We start from the raw sequence: 21871 nt of genomic DNA, 5'->3' as shown, positions 1-21871 counted from the left end.
ACCCTGCGTGCTGAGGTGATAGCCAGAAGGAAGGCTGTTTTCCATCACAAGTATTGTAGCTCTGCTGAAGAAGCCGGCTCAAAGGGAGGCAGGGTCAGCTTTTCCAATACGAAGTTGAGGTCCCAAGCTGGAACTGGTGGTTTCCTTGGGGGTTTTATATTGAGGATGTGAGAATAGAGGAGGGTCTGTGTTGTATTGTGCAGAAATGGCTGAAGCGTGGATCTTGATGGAGGAGAAGGAAAGGCCACTGTTTAACATCTCAGCTAGGTACTGTAAAATTTGAGGTATATTTATTACCCAAGGATTCTGGCCCTTTTCTTGATTCCAGGAACAAAATCGTTTCCATTTGGCGGAGTAGGCTTTTCTAGTAGAAGGTCTTCTGGCCTCCAAGATGACATCCTGCACCTCCTTGGAGAGGAGAGCCTGTTGGGAAATTAAGGCATTCTCCATGCAGCTAGACTTAGGGTTTTGAGCTGGCTGTGCAGGGTTTTTTAGTTGTGCTGGGACAACAGAAGAGGGACTAGAGGTAGGATCCATGTTGGGGAGTGTGTCAGGCTCTTTAGGAGTGGATACCAGTGTTGTCGTGGCCAGTCTGGAGCAATGAGAATCATTTGTGGCCTCTCTGCTCTGGCTTTTAACAGAACTTTGGTCAGTAGAGGAAGAGGCGGGAAGGCATAGACTGTCAATGTTGTCCAATTGAAAGAGAGTGCGTCCACTTTCCAGGCCTGTGGATGATAGGTCCTTGAACAAAATTTCTTCAACTGGTAATTTCTGTGGGTAGCAAATAGATCTATGTCTGGCTGTCCCCATGCCTGAGTTATCTTTGAGAAAACTTGAGGATGCAACTTCCATTCATGTGGATCTGTCATATTTCTGCTTAGGTTGTCTGCCAGTGTGTTTTCCTTCCCTGGCAGGAATTGTGCCTGTAGTTAAATTTGCAATTCCAGTGCTGTGTTCCATAGGGTCACGGCTTGCCTGCACAGGGGGTATGAATGAGTTCCCCCTTGTTTGTTTATGTACCACATGACTGTGGTGTTGTCTGTCCTTATCAATAGATGGCCTGGATGCAGTAGGTCTTTGAAGGTCATAAGAGCATTTTGCACGGCTAGCATCTCCTTTTGGTTGATGTGTAGGTGCTTCTCTTTTTGGGACCATTTGCCCTGAATGCACTGATCTGCCATGTGTGCTCCCCAGGCGTAGTCTGAGGCGTCCGTTGTGATGATTTGAGTTGCTTGAGGTACACAAAAAGGGAGACCGGTGTTTCTTTGGCATGCTTGAGCCCACCACAAAAATTCCTTTTGAAGGCATGGAATGAGTGGTATAATTGTTTCCAAGCTGTGGCTGTGTTGAGACCATAAGTTTTTTAGGTACCATTGTAGTTTCCTCATATGCAGCTTTGCACATGGGATTAGTAGGATGCAAGATGCCATGAATCCCAGAGCCTGCAGGATTTTCCTTGCAGTTAGTCTGGTGAAAGTTGCCATTTTGCTGAAGTATTGAGACAGTTGCCCTTGTTTGTCTGGCATGAGGTAGGCCATCTGGGTGGTTATATTTAAGCTGGCACCCAGGAAAATTATCTGTTGAGAAGGTATTAGTTTTGATTTCTTTTTGTTCACTGTGTATCCCAGGAAGTTTAACAGATTTATTACAAATGCCAGATGCTGCAATAGAATGTCCTTGCTGTCCACTTGGATCAGGCAGTCGTCCAGATATGGGTAGATCTGTATTCCTTGTAGTCTGCAGAAGGCAATTACTGATGCCAGGCATTTCGTAAACACTCTGGGCGCAGTGGATAAGCCAAAGGGCAATGCAGAGAATTGGTAATGGGTTGAACCTGCAAGAATTCTGAGCTATCTCCTGCAATATTGTCTGATAGGGACATGCAGGTATGCCTCCTTGAGGTCCAATGTTACCAGCCAAGACTCCTTGCCCAGCATGGGAAGAAGCTGCTGTAATGTGAGCATCTTGAATTTTGGCACCTGTAGATATGTGTTTAGGATGGATAGGTCTAAGATAGGTCTCCAATCTTTGTCTTTCCTTGGTACCAGGAATAGTCTGGAATAAAAACCTTGACCTTGTTCTTTTGCAGGTACCTCTTGAATCGCTTTCACATCCATGAGAGAGGAAATTTGTCTTTGTGCCTCTGACTTTGATTTTGTGGCAGGTTTGGCATGCCTCTCATTTTTGGAAGGGTGTGAAAGTGGAACCTGTAGCCTCTGTCTATAATGTCCAGAATCCATTTGTCTTTTGTAATAATATGCCAGTTTTTTGAAAATAATGTCAGTTTTCCGCCCAAAGGTGCTGCCATTAAAGCTTTGCTTGGCAGGCATAGGGGGAAGTCATTGTCTCTGTTTTCTAAATGACTGTGCTCTATCTTCTCCACCTCTTGGGGTTGGTGCTTGCCACTGTCTTGCTCTGTAAGATCCTTGAGGTTGTCCTCTACCCCTTGGGCGTCTGTATCTGCCCCTTTGAGGTCTGTCCATGGCTGGAAAGGACCAATTTTTTGAAGGCCAGTTTCTGCTGAAGCGTGGAGGTTGTACCTGCAGGAAATCTTTCACTGTTTGCATAGATTTCGCTTTTTCCTCCATTTTCTTTAGTACCTCCTCAGCTTTAACACCAAACAATACATCTTTTTGAAGTGGTGCATCTAATAACTTTGCTTTGACATGATCTGGTAAGGTTTGCTCTTTGAGCCAAGCATGTCTACGTATAACAGACCCCGTGACAGCAGCTCTACATGAGGCCTCTAAAGCATCAAAACCACACTGCAAGGTATGTTTACCCACTTGCTCTGCACCATGCAACAAATCCTGCAACTCTTTCAAATCTGGTTGTTCTGTTTGTGTCATTTTGCTTTTTAACTGGGATAACAAAAACTGTTGGTACTTTAACATATGGAATTGACAGTTTAATGCCCTCATGGTTAAAGTGGCAGATGTATACACCTTTTTCCCCCCACTTTCTAATGCTCTGGAATCTCTCTCTGAAGGTAAAGGGTTTTTAGCAGTAGAGGCCTTTATTCCCTTGGGACCCTGTGAAATAGTTTCAGGGTCAGCAGTATGGCTTTTATAAAAGAACGGGTGAGAATCAGGGAGCCTAGCACAAAAACGGCAGGCCGAGACGTCGTGGTCTGAGCCTAAGCAAGGTATACAGAAAGAGTGGAAATCCTTATTCGGTATTTGCTTCCCACAAGAAATGCAATTATTAACTTTGTCTGACATCGGTCTGAGGCAAGAAAAGTTTCCCCAATGGGGTACTTAGCTTTAAAGAAGACTTCGGCTGAAATACTTTCGTAAATCTCAGGAGCTGGCCGACCGGCACTTGCGAACTGCTTCTGCTTCGGGCACCGCGCGGCCAGAAAGACTGAGGAAAATGGCGTCGGCTGCCTCTTTTATACCCCTGCTGCACTGACGTCAGGGAAGAAGTGACGACAACCGACGCCGGACCTAGACTTTGGAATTTGGCCGACCGAGGACCCGCCTGACGGCAGGATAACCCATCTGTAATGACTGCAGCTGTATGCACGATGAACATCCACATCGCCACAATAGTCAGGAAATCCTTCTATGTGGCACACCTCATCACTAAGGGCTTTTCATCCAGAAAAAAGGAGGTCATTGTCCCACTGTACTCATCCCTCATTAGACCCATTATAGAATACAATGCCCCATTTGGTATGTACCTCTCAAGACATCTGCAACAACTGGAAAGGCCGCAGAAATACCTCACTAAAAAAATTACAGGCCTAAAGCAGATGCCCTATGCTGACCGCCTTAAAAAACTCCAGCTATACTCTGTCACATATCGTCTACTCCGAGGAGATATCTGCTTAACATACAAGGCCATGTCAAACCCAGAGCTGTTGGACATACTACACTTAAAGAAATCCAAATCCCTCAGAGCCACACGCTCCAGGGATATAAACTTTGTCGTCACAATAAACAAAACATGCTGGAGGGATAGGTTCCTGACCCAGAAACTCCCCAGACTCTGGAATAGACTGCCCATACATGTCAAGCAGAGCGCTTCTTTGGCCCTCTTCAAAAGGAACCTTGATGATTGGATGGGAGAAAGGAAATTCACCCTAGGGATCACGTCAGTCGCCCTGCTAGACAGGGGTCCAGGGAAGCAAATAGTGTGGGAAGAAATAGCCAGGGAATTGTTATGGCTAGGCTTGTATAGGCCCTAGGGCCGACAGCCTAGTACCAACCTATGAACCTATGACATCGGTTAGAGCAAGAAAAAAGGATCCCCAATGGGGTACTTAGCTTTACAAGACTTCAACTTCAATTCAGAAAACTAAAACTCAGGTAGCTGCCGATCAGCACTCGTGCAAACTGCTTCTGCTTTGGGCTCCTCGGCAAGAAAGACCGATGTAATGGCGTCAGCTGCCTTATTTTATACTACTGACGACCTGACGTCAGTCCTGGAGCGACTTCAACTGATGCAGAAATACTAAGCCTCTAGTATTTGGGCAGACTGAGGGCTACCCTGGCAGGGATAACCCAAATGTGATGACTGCAACAGTGAAACACGCAGAACATCTTTCCGTTCTGAACATACAGATTAACACAAATTTTTTCAAACTCGCTTCATTTTTTTTTTTAAGTACAGACTATTCAGTTCTCTGCTACAAGCTTCAGAATCCTGGTTTATTAACAAAGTTTGCACAATTTATACACTATGGCAGACTTTTTCTGCACTTGCCTTGTAGCTAATTCCTGTAACCATGGGCGAGCTGTTAAAGTCTTGATGTGCAAACTAAATGAAAACAAATGAAAAAAATAAATAAACAGAGCTACAACAAAACCAGTTATCAGTAAGTATTCTTCAGAATGGAAGGAGTGCTGCTTTAACATACAAGCATAAATATACAGTAACCTGTTAATTATGTTACTGGTGATCTCGCAATGTATATACAACTTTATGAAAATCACAAACCTCGACTGGAACAGCCGTTGACTGAACGTGCGCATACTGTGGTATATAGGCTCCTTGCATAGCTGACGTGGCAGGCAAGTACTAAGGTAGAAAAAAATATGTGCAGTGAATAATACAGCCAGTCTCTTAAGGTCTACATTCAACATGTTGATACAGCAAGTTTTCAGTCATTTCTCTGAAAAATAGTTACTTCTTTCTTAAAAATCTAACCATATTTTTAAGCCACCTTGGTTTTAATTAGTAGTGCAAGCAAATGGTGTTTTTCAGTTACAATGATGGTTTTTAGATGGTCTACAAATGATTAACAAAGCACATCCAAGATCTTCTGAATTGATAAATGTTTTCCCACTGCCTATATTTTATTCATATCTGAGCTAAAGTCAGACAAAAATCACAAACTGAAGTCAACTTTAGATTAGAAAAATAACATCAAACCTGAAGCCTAGTAATTCTCACCGTGGTCACCTTCTCGTCCAAGTGCCTCCTTTAGCATAAACAGTCATAGGTTTTTAAAACTGCACATGTACGCACATGCATGCACACACACATTCTTCGCAGAAGAATACAGAAAGAAATGTCAATAGTGTACAGCACGATCAAACAGAAAATAAAGATTCTGTGTAGGGACAGAGTTCCAGTACAAAACACAGGCTATAGCAGAAAAGTACAGTTGTGTACACCTACCATAAATGTAGATGTTAGAGTGTATTCACTGTTGCAGTCATTACATTTTTGTTATCTGCTTGCAGGTAGCCCTCAGTCGGCCTAATTAACAAAGTCTTGGGTCCTGCGTTGGTTGCTGTCCCTTCTTCCATGATGTCAGGTCGTCAAGGGTATAAAATATGCAGCCGACGTCATTACATCAGTTTTTCTTGCCCCAGATGTCAGGCGCCCCCTAATGGGAAGCAATTAAATATAAAAGTACAATGATATACCTCCAACAAAAAAGCAAATACACCAAAAAGCTTTTAAGCATAGTAAAGGAAAGTAGTGGTATAACCAAAATAAGTTAGGGGGCTGGAGGGAGGGTAACCAGGACTGCTACAGTGAATACACTCGAACATCTACATTTATGGTAAGTGTACACAACTGTACTATGTTCTTCGTGTTTCACTGTTGCAGTCATTACATTTGGGTAGATTCCCAAAGCTATGGTTGGGAGGAGGAATTTAAATAGCATTAGGACCAGCTATAAGGCCCTGCAAGACTGCAGTGGCAAAGCCAGTTCTGGATTTAGAGAAAATCCGCAAATGATAATGCTTGGTGAAAGTATGTACAGAACTCCAGGTAGCAGCTTCTAGGATGTCCCTGGTAGGGACGCCTCTGAGAAAGGCTGTAGAGGTAGATGCAGCCCTAGTGGAGTGAGGTCTGATCCCCTGGGGGATAGGTTTTCCATGGTGCTTATAGCAGAAATTAATGCAATGGCCTATCCATTTAGAAATGGTTTGCTTTGAAATAGCCTTCCCCTCTGCCCCTGCAGCAAATGCCACCAGCAGTTGTTCAGATTTCCTTTGAGGTTTAGTCTTGTCCAAGTAGAATCTAAGTTGTCTGTGCACATCTAAGGAATGCAGTATCCATTCCCCTTTGTTCTGTGGACTGGGAAAGAAGGTTGGCAAATGAATAGACTGATTAAGAGCCACATTGGATACCACCTTGGGCATGCAGGATGGATTGGTTCTGAGGGACACCCTGTCCGCATGAAAGATGATGAAAGGCTCCACTGCCATAAGGGCCTGTAATTCAGATACCCTTCTAGCTGAAGTGATTGCTAAAAGGAAAGCTGTTTTCCAAGAAAGAAATTTTAAGTCCGCAGTAGCAGCTGGCTCGAAAGAAGGTACAGTGAGTTTCTCCAAAACAAAGTTAAGGTCCCAGGCAGGAGTTGGAGCTCTCCTGGGTGGTCTCAAATTTTTGGCCCTTCTGAGGAACTGCTTGAGCAGTGAATGAGAGAAGAGGGGAGGTTCTGTGTTATACTGAGCTGAAATGGCTAAGGCTTGAATTTTAATGGAGGAAAAAGACAGGCCCTTGTGAAGCATCTCAGTTAAGTATTGTAAAATCTGAGGTAAATTAGGCACTGCTGTGCTCATCCCTTGAGATTGGTTCCAGGCACAGAATCTTTTCCATTTTGCAGCATAAGATTTTCTAGTACTAGGCCTCCTTGCCATTAAAATGATATCCATGACAGGTTTACTGAGGGATGGTAAAGGAGAGATTAGGTAATTAGCCAGGCTGCAAGTTTCAGTGTTAGAAGCTGAGGGTGCAGAATCTGTTTCTCATGCTGAGACAACAGGGAAGGAGTCTGAGGCAGGTGCCATGGGGATAACCATGACACACTGCACAGGTGGGGGTACCAGTGTTGGCCTATATCTGGGCTCCCCCATTTGCTTGTCAACATGTTGAACATCCTTGGTTCCAGTTTCCACTCGTATGGGTCCATGAGGTTTCTGCTTAGTCCGTCTGCCAGTGTATTAAAATTTCCTGGCAGGAATTGAGCTTGTAGGTACATGGTAGCTCAAGGCTGTGTTCCACAATGCCATGGCTAGTCTGCAGAAGGGGTAAGAATGTGTACCCCCCCTGCTTGTTTATGTACCACATAACAATGGTGTTGTCCGTCTTTACCATTAGTTGTCCTGGAAGAATGTGGTCCTTGAAGGCTGTCAGAGCATTCTGTACAGGATGGTAAAGGAGAGATTAGGTAATTAGCCAGGCTGCAAGGTTCAGTGTTAGAAGCTGAGGGTGCAGAATCTGGTTCTCATGCTGGGACAACAGGGAAGGAGTCTGAGGCAGGTGCCATGGGGATAACCGTGACACACTGCGCAGGTGGGGGTACCAGTGTTGGCCTATATCTGGGCTCCCCCATTTGCTTGTCAACATGTTGAAAACCCTTGGTTCCAGTTTCCACTCGTATGGGTCCATGAGGTTTCTGCTTAGTCCGTCTGCCAGTGTATTAAATTTTCCTGGCAGGAACTGAGCTTGTAGGTACCAGGTAGCTCAAGGCTGTATTCCACAATGCCTGCAGAAGGGGTAAGAATGTGTACCCCCCTGCTTGTTTATGTACCACATAACAATGGTGTTGTCCATCTTTACCATTAGTTGTCCTGGAAGAATATGGTCCTTGAAGGCTGTCAGAGCATTCTGTACAGCTAACATTTCTTTTTGATTGATATGCAGGTGCATTTGACTTGGGTTCCATTTGCCCTGAATGCACTTCCCTGCCAGGTGAGCCCCCCATGCATAGTCTGATATGTCTGTTGTTAGGGTTTGGGCGGCAGGGGGTGGCGTGAAAGGTAGTCCCTTGTTTTGGTGGCAGTCCTCTGCCCACCAAAGGAACTCTAAGCATAGGCAAGGTATGATAGGAATCATTGCTTCTAGATCCTGGGAATGTTGACACCATAGGCTTTTTAGATATTTTATTTATTTGTTTTATTTATTTGAAGTCTGTTTGCCAGGTTGGTCCATTGGGCCGAATGAGCCCATTTTCAATGGAGTCCTGGGGAGAAAAGCTCCATATATACAATATCAAGTATAAAAGTATAAAATAAAAGTAAATACAATAAAATAATATAACAGTTTGTCAAAATATCAGAACAGTACATATAAGCACAAGTAAATGTTAATACAACTGGAAAACACAGAAGAGCAAATGCAACAATTCATATCAGTTTACAATTTTTAGTCTCTATGCTCACTAGAAAAAAAGAAAAAAGAAAAAATGTTAAAATAAAGACAATAGTTAGTAGGTATGTGCAGAAGATATTAACATGAGGTTATTTACAATGTGTATGTTCCCATAGGGGGGATGTGACTGTACACTAAGGGGGTAAGGTAGTAGCTGGGGATGTTATGCAGGATGGGAACATGAGCATTCCCAGAGAGATGATAAATGTGAATGGAGGAGTTTTAAAGATGGGGAGGCTGTTGGTGCTGCGGATATGAGGTGGGAGGGAGTTCCAGAGACGGGCTGGGGAAAAAGAGAGTAAGAGTTTGCCTGCTGGACGGGCAGGTTTGTGGAGTTCAATTAGGTTCTGAGTGCTGGTTCTTAGGGGTCTGCTAGGTTGGTGCATGGTGAAGGTTGAGGTGAGTGAGGGGCAGAGTGAGGGCTTGAAAATGAGCTTATGTGCATGAGTTAGTTGAGTGTAGGTAAGGTAGTTTGGGAGCTCTAGCCAGTTTAGTTTGTGGAGGGCAGTACAGTGATGGGAGGAGGATCTGTGCCCAGTGGTGATATCACTGTAGTTTCCTCATATGCAGTCTTGCATATGGAATTAGAAGAATGCAGGAGACCATGAACCCAAGGCTTGCAGTATTTGTCTTGCAGATAGCAGGATTTTTGTGGCCAACTATTTGAAGTAGGTTGTCAAATGAATTTGTTTCTCTGGCGTGAGGTAAGCCACCTGAGAAGTTGTATTCAAGCTTGCTCCCAGGAATATAATTTGTTGACATGGTACCAGGTGAGATTTCTTTTCGTTTACAGTGTACCCCAGACAGGTTAGAACCCTTTGTACAAAGGCCAGATGATTCAAAAGTATGTCTTGGCTTTCTGCCTGAATTAAACAATCGTCCAGGTATGGGTATATTTGAATATTTCTTTGTCTGCAAAATGCAATAACTAGAGCTAGGCACTTTGTGAATACCATGGGCGCAGTAGATAAGCCAAAGGGCAGTGCAGAGAACTGATAGTGTCTTTAGCCTGCTTTGAAGCAAAGGTATCTTCTGCAAGATTCCCTGATTGGGGTGTGCAGGTATGCTTCTTTTAAATCTAGTGTTGCCAACCAGGTGTCTTTGCCCAGCATAGGAAGCAACTGGTGAAGAGTCAGCATCTTGAATTTTGGAATCTCCAAAAAGGTGTTTAGAGTGGACAGGTCCAGGATAGGATGCCATGAACTGTCTTTTCTGGGTACCAGGAAAAGTCTCGAGTAGAAACCTTGTCCCTTTTCCTCTTCTGGTACCAACTGAATAGCCCCCATGCTTAAAAGAGAAAGCACTCATTTTGGGGCCTCTGCCCACTGATATGGGGGTAGGTCCTGCCACCCGTTTGGTGTTGGCAACGTGTGGAAGTGAAATTTGTATCCCTGGGACACTACATTTAAAACCCATTTGTCCTGGTTAATGAGTTCCCAATTCTTTGCATGAAGAGCAATCTTTCCCCCCAAAGGGGCAGTCAGTTGATAAGTGCTTGGAAATTTTAAAAGGAAGTCATTGAGACAGTTTACTATACAAGGGAGTCTTATTACTCCCAGATTTGGAAGTGGAGGCCCCCCACTGCTTAGTCCTGTGTGTTCCCTGGGACTGAAACTTGGGGTTTCTGCTGTTTCTGGGTTTGGCTTGAGAAGACCTGGAAGGGGCTGGAAAGACCAATTTTTAGAGGGCCAGTGCCTACTAAATCTAGGAGGCTGAACTTGTAAGAAATCTTTAACAGTTTGCATAGATTTATCTTTATCTTCCATCATTTTAAGAACTTCCTCTGCCTTGTTGCCAAACAGGCAGTCCTGATTTAAGGGAGCATCCAACAATTTAGCCTTAACATGATCAGGTAAAGATTGCTCCTTAAGCCAAGCATGCCTTCTGAACACAGACCCAGTAACAGCAGCCCTGCAAGGCTTCTAATAAATCAAAACCACATTGCAATGTATGTTTTCCAACCTGTTCAGCAGAATGCATTAAATCCAGTAATTCTTTATTTTACACACAATCAGGAATCAACATCATTTTCTGTTTAAGCAATCCAATAATATGTTGCTGATACTTTAACATATGAAACTGGCAGTTTAAAGCCCTAATGGCCAAGGTTGCAGAAGTGTAAACCTTCTTACCCCATCTATCCAGCGCCCTGGAGTCTCTATCAGAAGTTGTAGATTTTTAGCAATAGAAGCCTTAATGCCCTTGGGCTCCTAAGAAAGAGTCGCTGGATCCGCAATAGGACTTGTAAAAAGGAACTTGTGTGACTCAGGGACCCTGTCGTATCTGTCAGATTTTCTGGGAGCAGGAGGCAAGGAATCAGGGGCCAAACTAGATTCCGAAAAAGCATTATCAACAATGTCTAATACAGGATGAATAGCTAAAGGCCTATGCTGAGGCAGGAGTAAGAAATCCCTGAGCCTCTTTTTTGAATACGAAAAATCCCGTCTTTCCCAGTGGAAATGCTCCCTATGAGTATGTAAGGTTTCACCAAAAGAAAAATCATCTGGAGGGAAAGCAGAGGGAACAGAGTCCTCTGCTTCAGAATCTTCATAAGTAGATAAGGGCAAATCCAGATCATCAGAAGAATCAGAAAAAAAACAGAATCCTGGTCAGAAGACTCATAAACAACTTCAGTCCTAGGCCTCTTAGAAGGGGGTGGTTGGCTACCCCTGGTTAGAGTTATTAGATCTTCAGCCATTCTTATCATTTGTTTTTTAGGCATAGAGGTCTGAGCATGTGGCCTGGGTGTCGTTTTTTTTAGGCATGGTTTGAGATTTAGGCCTAAGTGAAGAAGGAGGCTTCGATTTAATATGCAAGTCTGTAGGCCTGAATACACCCTCAGACGCTGGTGCCTGCACAGCGGCTCCGGACCCATCCAAGGTAGAGACATCCGCGGGTTCCATAGTTGAGGCATCTAGCGGCATACTGGAATTCGAATGGGTCTCAGTAGAGGCCTGCGAATCAGAAGTAGCGGGTATCAGGGGCTGCGAAAGCACCTCACTGAGTACCGGCAAACTGGCAACTGGCTTAGGAGAAGCGTCGTCGGCCGTTTTGGACCTCGGTGGTCTGTCTCTGTCTTTATCTTTGCGTTTTTTCGGAATCCCGGTAGTCGGATGGCTAACCGACGACATTTCTGGATAATTAAACCGAGAACCAAAATATTTAGAGGCGAAAATATACAGACGACGGATAGTGCGCTGATTAAATAAAGCACAAAACCGACAGCAAGGTACGTCGTGGTCAGGGCCTAGCCAAGGAATAGAGTACGAATGAAAATCTATTTGAGGTATTTGCTTTCCACGAGTAATGCAATTATTAACTTTTACTGACATCGGTAAGGAGCAAGAAAAAGTTTCCCCAATGGGATACTTAGCTTTAGTTGAAGACTTCGGTTCTGAAAATTTCAGGAGTCGGCTGACCAGCACTTGCGAACTGCTTCTGCTTTGGGCACCGCACTGATGTAATGGCGTCGGCTGCATGTTTTATACCCCTGACGACCTGACGTCATGGAAGAAGGGACAGCAACCGACGCAGGACCCAAGACTTTGTTAATCAGGCTGACTGAGGGTTGCTACCTGCAAGCAGATAACCCAAATGTTATGACTGCAACAGTGAAACACGAACATCTTTTATGTTCTGCTACAGGAGGCATATGTTGTAATCTTTCACAGACTGAACAGAACAGTGATATGTGAATCCGGCTTCATTTACAAAAATGTTATGGTGCAAAATCAAGAACAGCTTTAGCATTACAGCTTTCACAGGACCCAACTGCACTTCTACTGTTATAAGTGCCAAAGTGCTGTATCAGCACTTTTTTTTTTTTTAACTGGACAATGTGAAGCTGAAGACCTTGGTATGGAAGACGGAGATACAGACCATTAGGAAGTAGATGCACAAGCATGCTCACTGTGACAACAGGTGTTAGAGCATATGAATTTGATTACACTGGTGGACATCTGACCATCCAGCCTGACTTCTAGAACTCTGGATTTCCCCTGTGTGGGGATGGACTCTCCCAATGCCATAGAATCCAAAAGAATACATATTATAAAGGTAGCTAATGCCATCTACCTTCAGACCTTTATTTAGGTGGCATAAACAACTTCAGTCCTAGGCCTCTTAGAAGGGGTGGTTGGCTACCCCTGGTTAGAGTTATTAGATCTTCAGCCATTCTTATCATTTGTTTTTTAGGCATAGAGGTCTGAGCATGTGGCCTGGGTGTCGGTTTTTTTAGGCATGGTTTGAGATTGAGGCCTAAGTGAAGAAGGAGGCTTCGGTTTAATATGCAAGTCTGTAGGCCTGAATACACCCTCAGACGCTGGTGCCTGCACAGCAGCTCCGGACCCATCCAAGGTAGAGACATCCGCGGGTTCCATAGTTGAGGCATCTAGCGGCATACTGGAATTCGAATGGGTCTCAGTAGAGGCCTGCGAATCAGAAGTAGCAGGTATCAGGGGCTGCGAAAGCACCTCACTGAGTACCGGCAAACTGGCAACTGGCTTAGGAGAAGCGTCGTCGGCCGTTTTGGGCCTCGGTGGTCTGTCTCTGTCTTTATCTTTGCGTTTTTTCGGAATCCCGGTAGTCGGATGGCTAACCGACGACATTTCTGGATAATTAAACTGAGAACCAAAATATTTAGAGGCGAAAATATACCGACGACGGATAGTGCGCTGATTAAATAAAGCACAAAACCGACAGCAAGGTACGTCGTGGTCAGGGCCTAGTCAAGGAATAGAGTACGAATGAAAATCTTTATGAGGTAGTTGCTTTCCACGAGTAATGCAATTATTAACTTTTACTGACATCGGTAAGGAGCAAGAAAAAGTTTCCCCAATGGGATACTTAGCTTTAGTTGAAAACTTCGGTTCTGAAACTCGAAAACAAAAATTTCAGGAGTCGGCTGACCAGCACTTGCGAACTGCTTCTGCTTTGGGCACCGCACTGATGTAATGGCGTCGGCTGCATGTTTTATACCCCTGACGACCTGACGTCATGGAAGAAGGGACAGCAACCGACGCAGGACCCAAGACTTTGTTAATCAGGCTGACTGAGGGTTGCTACCTGCAAGCAGATAACCCAAATGTTATGACTGCAACAGTGAAACACGAACATCTTTTATGTTCTGCTACAGGAGGCATATGTTGTAATCTTTCACAGACTGAACAGAACAGTGATATGTGAACCCGGCTTCATTTACAAAAATGTTATGGTGCAAAATCAAGAACAGCTTTAGCATTACAGCTTTCACAGGACCCAACTGCACTTCTACTGTTATAAGTGCCAAAGTGCTGTATCAGCACTTTTTTTTTTTTTTTAACTGGACAATGTGAAGCTGAAGACCTTGGTATGGAAGACGGAGATACAGACCATTAGGAAGTAGATGCACAAGCATGCTCACTGTGACAACAGGTGTTAGAGCATATGAATTTGATTACACTGGTGGACATCTGACCATCCAGCCTGACTTCTAGAACTCTGGATTTCCCCTGTGTGGGGATGGACTCTCCCTATGCCATATAATCCAAAAGAATACATATTATAAAGGTAGCTAATGCCATCTACCTTCAGACCTTTATTTAGGTGGCAGAGGTGGTCACACTTGCACCTACAGAGCCTAGATATCAGTTCAGTACTGCTCAGAGGCTCACAGACTCAGATGAAGAAGTTGGATGGCACCTCTAAACTCAGGGTGGGTAGTTTTCCAACTACATGAAAGAAAACAAATGTGTCAGGGGAAGAAAGAAGGGAATCTAAACTGCAGCAGTGATCCTTGTACTTGGAACATCTACGGTAATGGTGAGAATGTTAATGTAATTGTGCTACAGTCACCTTAAGGACCACCAATATCAGTCATAATGACAGGAAAATGAGTAAGGCACTACGGCCTCAAACAGCTAGGGTGCTGGAAAATACCTGTATTGCACAAATTAAGTGGCAAAGTCTACTCTGCTTCTGGAAAGAATAAACAGTTTATAATGTCTGCAGAAAATGGTGAACAGAGGGATCAGGCAAGCTGTCTCGCATCATCTCTGAGATGAAATATTACTGGAAAAGGCTGCTGTAGTGGCAGTTGAACTTCCCGAGTGAACTTCAATGTGTCTTTCTCTGTTTTTTTTTTTTACGTTGTTTATAACGATTCAATGAACTAGCCACTTGGAGAGTGTTTAGACATTGGTCTGCCCAAAGAACGGGCCTGTTTGCCTGAAGCCCTTAGTTCTGTCAAATACTTCAAAATTTCTATGGACATTCATTAGGTTTAAAACTCTCTCCTTTTTCCCCCATTTTTGAAGATTACAGCAGAGGATTGGGATATGAAAGGTTTACGGCCTGTCTGAAGACTACCTAGACTATAACAGGATTCAAGCCCAAGGCCCACCCCATCTCAGTACTGTGTGAGGCCCTCTATATACAATGGCCTTGAAGGCCTGTACTTTTTCAATTGTCTGGGCTGAGTAACAGCCATCAGTGAAAGAGTGCTCCTGGACAAGAATCTGACTGGTGCAGAGCAGGCTAGCTGAAACAAAAGAAGAATTAGCATCCCTAAGTTGAGATCCAGTGGGGCACTCATAGGAGCGGCCTTAGGTCAACTGGTGCCCTAGGCAGAAGGGCTCCATGACGTCCCCCACCACACTACCCAGTGCCCCCATCTTGGTTTACCTACACCAAATAAATATTGAAAAAGCTCCCCTACTAGAGCGGTGCCCTAGGCGGCCGCCTAGTTGGCCTATGCCTAAGGCCAGCTATGGGCACTGGTTTCCATGGGGGCCCAAAAGGAAGGACCCCTCCCCCTTTTAACAACTGCTTGACTCCAGAGAGAAATGCTAATGTAGGCACCAGGAGCAACATAGCAAACAACAGCCAAAGGTGTACCCTAAGCAAGGCACAAGATAAGCGCTCTGACAAACAGGCAAATTAAGTAAAGTGGGCTTAGCGAACAGATGTCGTCCAGGACTATACGCCACACTCCTTCAATGATAAGCGCTCTGACAAACAGGCAAATTAAGTAAAGTAGGGCTTAGCATACAGATGTCGTCCTGGATTATACGCCACACTCCTTCAACGATAAGCGCTCTGACAAACAGGCAAATTAAGTAAAGTAGGGCTTAGCGAACAGATGTCATCCTGGATTATATGCCACACTCCTTCAAGGATAAGCGCTCTGACAAACAGGCAAATTAAGTAAAGTAGGGCTTAGCGAACAGATGTCCTGTATTATACGCCACACTCTTTCAACCAAAGAGAAAATATGTTCGACATAGTCATGTCGGAATTCCAAGTAGCAGGTTACTTGGCTTCCTTCAGTATACCCAGCATCTCAGCATGAAATGAGGGAACACTTGCACTTTTAAGATGAAGCTTTTTAATGTTTGGGTGGGCCAACATCCCAATCTGTTGGGTCAGTGCCAGCTTGAACATTCTCCTCAGGACAGGCACACCCATTTCTCTTGCCAGCTCTGCCAGATGCCCAAGGTGATAATCAAACTTATGTCACCTTGGCTACAGTTGGGGCTTTATCCCTCTATGTCTCCAGGATGGCTCACTCAGTGTGGTCAGCAGGATGGGCTTCAGTGAGGCTGTCTGCAGTAAGTCGATGTAGATTCCTGAGACGGTAAGCATAGGAGGCCATAGACCTTCCTGTGATTTGTTTTGGTTTAAAAACAATGCCAATGTCACCATATTCACTTCCTAAATACTCCGTACAAGCACTGGAGCTGGGGGGGGGGGGGTCATCCTTTTTATGAAGGCCAGGTTAGCCTCTGTTCTGGGGGGTGGGAATGGGACAAAAAGTAAGTTTACCCAAACTTAGCTTACAGGGAAAGGCTGTAATCTTTAGGATAGACCTAATGTTTATGGATTTCAACCCTTGCTTTGTTTTGTGAATATAGGTTGAAATGGCTTCAGCACAGAAACTAAAGTAACTAGCCAGCTTTTTCATTTTTAACTTACAGAGTTTCTTTTTATGCTCAGACTGAGTGACACAACAATTTTACAACAAGACCAAGCCTGATTGCTATGACATCTTCAACAATAAAGTTTTTTTCTTTTCTGCTGAAGATGTTACACTTTCACTGTATAATATCTCTAAATTTGAACTACGTTTTATGCAGTTATCTGTGAATTTGAACTATGTCATATGTTAAGTACAGTTAAATGCTAAATAAATAATAAAATGAACATTTTACTGTGGTCCCACTTCAGTGTCATGCCTTCCAGATACACACACACACACACCTATGCACTCTCTTGCCTACAATGACAAACACATCGAAAGATGACAATATTAATATGAATCTTTAAAAAACATTGAAAAATACTAGTCTAATTGTGGGGGCTACCATCTACTCACTGGATTGCTGAATTCTGTAAATGTTTCAACCACTGGCATATAAAAAGACGTGAGACAGGCCATGAGCTTCATATTGTTGTGTCATCAGGTAGCCTAGCTGAAATACTCCACTCCCAAACAGCAAACACAAGGGTGTTGTGGGATTTGAACTTTGACTGGGCATTCGCATGACTACTTCAATGGCTTAACATTTTTAAGCACAGAACATGGAAGCTTCTCCAAGAGGAACAGCAAGATCAACATCAGAACTGTGCGTGGCAGAATATAACTGATGATTGCAGGGCTTGGAGTGATCTTAGTGTGGTACCTATCACCATAACGTGGGTTGGTGATGGGCACATGCAGAACCCTTAAGACAAAGGTGTCAATACAGCTGTACCTGGAAATGAAGGGAGGAGACTTCCTATCTTAAATCTTAAGAAGAGGGTCTCCGATATCCACATCCATGTAATTACAAGGCACAGTCATCTCAGAGTTTGTAAAGTATTAACAACAATGAAAATGTTAATCAATACTCTATAAATTCACATTTGGGATTCCCTGCACAAACTGACACTTAAGTACACTTCTGATTTCTTGCAAGGGAACCAAAGGGAGTCATTTCGTATTTTGAATTTTCCTGCATCAAGATGTCATACTGTCGACTACCGTTTATTCAAGGTGAGAAATTTTCACTATCCAGATTTACTGGTGCATTCAGAGTTTGTCCCTTTTACCCAACAAGCAGCAAACTTACAGTTCTAAGTGATGGGACATGGTGCTGAGCTCCTGTATATGGAGTGGTGGGGGTTCTTGCACCAAGTAAAACACTTTACAGCATTATTATGCATCTTCACCACAGACCATTTCAATCTAAGTTTTCTGTGAATGCCATTTTGTGAAAAAATAACCACAACATAGTGTCTTTGTAGAACTTACATACAAAACCTGCAGAGAATACATTAAGTAATAGTGAAATAATATGACCCGTTTATAGTACTCTGCTTATGTACATTTAAATAGACTAGCTAAGCAAAGTCAATATTCTGAAAGCTGCAACTTCTTTAACATTGTTCTGAGTATACTCAGAGAACCATGTATGCAGAGAAGGTTCTCCTGAGTAAAGTGAATGGTAGCCTTCCTCATATGAAACAGATACGATGCTTAAAATGGAACATGACTTTAGAACGGGCTTCATTATGGTCTCCTGTTAATTTATACATAATCTTTCATCATAACATGATTTCCTGCCATGACAAATCAGTGACCTGATAAGTCTATTCAGACACAGGGCAAGTTTCAGCGGGAAAAAAAAGGTGAAAAAGCTAGTGTCAATTCTATGTAGGGATTTGTTAACCTGCTAAAAGCTGTACTTGAAAAGAAGGGTTCTGTCTGGAACCTCCATAATCAGTAGTTAGGGATTTCCAAATACTGCGATACGCCAGTACTGTATCACTGACTGAGACAATATCTCAGTAAACTTACGTAGTTTCTGACATCGCATCGGACTTGCAAAATACATTTGTGAATGGGAGGGGGGGGGGTGCAGAAGTCTTGTGTTAAGCAGTCTGTGCCCAGTTTTCTGCTGCTTATGCTTAACAACATTTTTGTGAATTATTGTCTGTCCATATCCTTTGATCTATAGTCAAAAGTATCCCTTGTACCAATAAAATGTTTTGTGAGAATGATCCAGAATGTTTCAGAAAAGGGACTCATCAGATGAAATTCATACTAGAGAACACATTTCACGCAGTGCTCTATATTCTAAGGACTCATCAAGCCTTTGACAATGCTGTCTTTAAAAATGACAATGGTTTTAAGTAACTTCAACTACAATTCAAAAATGTAACTGGTTGATCAGCTGTATGTTCTAATTATACAAACTCTATTCTTTGAACACACACACACACACACACACACACACACACACACACACACACACACATATGCACATACACGCACACATATGCGCACACACACACACACACATGCACACACACTCGCACACAGACGCACATACATGCACACACACACTCACAGACGCACATACACACGCACACACACACACACAGACACACACACGCGTGTGCATACACACATGCACACACGCACACACAAGGCACACATGCACACACACACCCCGTGACACACACACACACACACACACACACACACACACACACACACACACGCTAACAACTTTACTCATCGATTACTCTGTAGCTTACCGTTGCAGTACTACCTAATGAAAGGTGACTCATTTGCTGTGTCAGTGGCGTTATCATGGATGCTGGCTGCAATGACATGGTGTGGTCCATAGAGGGCGAAATTACTGCGCTCTGAAAGAAAAAATAATGTTAAAAATACTAAAAGCATATTTGTTTTAGACACCAATCCTTTCAAAACCTAGAACGAGCATTTTACTGATGCAAAAAATCCTAAGCACAACATGGCTTAATATGGATGAAGCACAACCAACCACTTGCAAACACTGAAATGTGACAAATGCACATCTTTATTTGCATGTACAGCACCAATCTACTTCATCCTTTTAAGAAGTAAACAGGAAGGGAGACTTTCTTAATCCCAGCAACGTACCAATAATGTAATTGATAACTATGCTGAAACCTTAAGTGTTATACCAATGTCCTCCACTACCACAATGTGTGACTGCAGACAAGTTGTGTGCTTCTTCACTTGCAAAATAATAAACAACAGGTGCCATGAGGCTTACAACTAAGAATGAAGTTGCTTTACTTAATTTAAGTCTGTAAGAGTCTTATAAGAACAGCCTTATTATGCAGTTTTAACTGCCTCTCCTACCACACTACCAGTGCCTTAAACAATGGGCTCCATACGCCTACATTAACCAATGTTAGAGTGACTACGCAGAACATCATCTTCTAACTGACTAAGCAGAACATCACCTTCTAATCAACACTTGGGAATTTCTATGCAGAGGCATTAGAAATGTTTTTCTCTAGTCATGTTGCATAGCGACAGAAACTACTTTCTCAACAAAAGTGGAAAACTTGAAGACCTTTTGCAGAGTCGTATACCTTCCTTGCCCAAATGTGGAGAACGGGAACACCCAAATAAGGAGCCACCAGGAAGGGACACTATCACATAGCAGACTGTGTCTTTGTAGAATCTGAGAATAGTGTCTTTACTTATGACTGCTTGTAATTCTGACGTCCTACCAGCTAATGTGACGGCTACTAAGAAAGTGTTTTTTCATCAAGTGGAAAAGGTGATGCCTGATGAGACTGCAGGCTCAAATGATGGAAGGCTACGTTTCTCCAATACAAAATGGGAGATCCCAAGGAGGAGAAAGAGCCCTTCCAGGAGGCCTTAGGTGGATGATACCCCTTAGGAACAGTTTTACTCTTAGTTCTGAAAATAAGGGTGTCTGAAGATGGGGGCAAGGCAGATACAGTGGAGGCATGGATCTTAACTGAAGAGTGAGAATGTCCTTTGGGGAGAACGTCCACCAGACAGATTAGTACTAGAGGAATATTAGCTAGTGATGGTTATTGGCCCTAAGACTAACACTATGCAGTGACTCTCTTCCATTCTGACATGCATGATTTTCTGGTAATAGGTTTCCTGGGCTCTTTCAAGATAATCAAGACGTCCTTATTAAAGAGCTGGCCCTGTGTAATAAGGAATATATTATCCAGGCCACCTATTGTGGCAACAACCGGTTTTAATATACAGGGGAAATCAGTGTTGTTTTGGGGCAGAAAGGTGCTACCAGACTCACACTCAGCCCTTCTTCCCTGATCTTTATTAGTACCCTGGAGATGAGGGGTATGAGAGGAAAGGCATGCAGAAATAGATCTGCCCGTGGGAAGGAGACAACACCTGCCCTCCAGGCCCTGTGCTCGGAGGCCCTTGAAAGTACTATTTTGCTTGCTTGTTTTCTTTTGAAAGGTGAAAAATCTACTTGTGCTGCACCAACGTTTCTGTGCTTTCCTTGAAGATGAGCTTTTTAAACATCCATTCATGAGGATTTAACAGTGACCTGCTCAGACGATCTGCCAGGTCACTAGAATAAACCCATCTTCCAAGGTGCTTCCCAAAGCTGAATGGTTGTACAACAGAGAGGGTAGGAGTGGGCCACCCTGCTTGTTTTGTACCACACCACTGTGGTGTTGACGGTCTTTTATCAACAGAGTACCTGGTTTCCATTTTTGTTTGAATGTTATTATGCCCCTATGTACTGTTCTTCACTTGCTATTGATATGGCACTTTATAAAACTGCTGTCCCACCTGCCTTGCACCTGGAATTTGTCTGTGTAGGTGCCCCAAGAAAGATCTGAGGCATCTGTTTTGGTCACTTTGTGACCCAACTACCAGCAGAAGGCTACTCTTTAGTTCTATCTACAAGCATCTATCCACAATAACAACTCTCTTTTATGTAAGGAAATCGCTTGATGCTGAAGCTCTGGGGGGGAGGGGTGCCGGCACCCCCTCATTTTTCATGTACCTCTGTATTTTCCTCATGCAAAGCTTGCTAAGGGTATCATCAAAATCCATGGCACAATGTAACTGAGGGCTCTCAGACGTTCCCTGGTAAAAAAGAGTAACCTTCTGGAATAATGGGTCAGAAAATTGATATTTTCCTGAGGAATAAAAGCCATTTGCTTGCTGGGGTTTAATGGACCCCCAAGAAAACCAGCCTGTTTGTGAGTATGAGGTTGAGTTATTTTAGATTTTAACTGAACTCCAAAATGTTTTTTAACTCTCTTGGAGAGACTGGTTGTACTTATTTTTATTTATTTTATAGTTTAGTACTAGGCTAGTTGTCCTTGCAAGCCATTTTAAGCCTAGCCAGTTTTCCCAAAGGTGAGAATCAAACCCTGTATCTTGTGTTTGTGAGATAAACACCTTAACCATTATGCCAACCCCATCTACACAGCCTTG

The 21871-nt window shown here is 43.4% G+C and overlaps 1 protein-coding gene across 14 annotated transcripts in view; it reads right to left on the bottom strand.

Annotated features, from left to right (window-relative positions):
* The window catches only part of RBMS1 (RNA binding motif single stranded interacting protein 1), a 1922565-nt gene that overhangs the window by 79723 nt on the left and 1820971 nt on the right, over positions 1-21871 (bottom strand). For 10 of the 14 annotated variants that reach the window (XM_044074729.1, XM_044074730.1, XM_044074732.1 and 7 more), the window contains 3 exons: positions 19174-19284; positions 4942-5022; positions 4708-4761 (listed from right to left, as the gene is read on the bottom strand). In XM_044074729.1, coding sequence (XP_043930664.1) covers positions 4708-4761; positions 4942-5022; positions 19174-19284 — 246 coding nt within the window. The remainder of the gene's footprint in view (positions 1-4707; positions 4762-4941; positions 5023-19173; positions 19285-21871) is intronic. The other 4 variants (XM_044074739.1, XM_044074736.1, XM_044074740.1 and 1 more) reach the window with 1 other exon arrangement.

This window comes from Protopterus annectens, chromosome 6.part0 (assembly GCF_019279795.1).
Source record: "Protopterus annectens isolate FY-2018-M chromosome 6.part0, PAN1.0, whole genome shotgun sequence".
NCBI lineage: Eukaryota > Metazoa > Chordata > Ceratodontiformes > Protopteridae > Protopterus > Protopterus annectens.
This window is presented reverse-complemented; position numbering and strand designations above follow the sequence as displayed.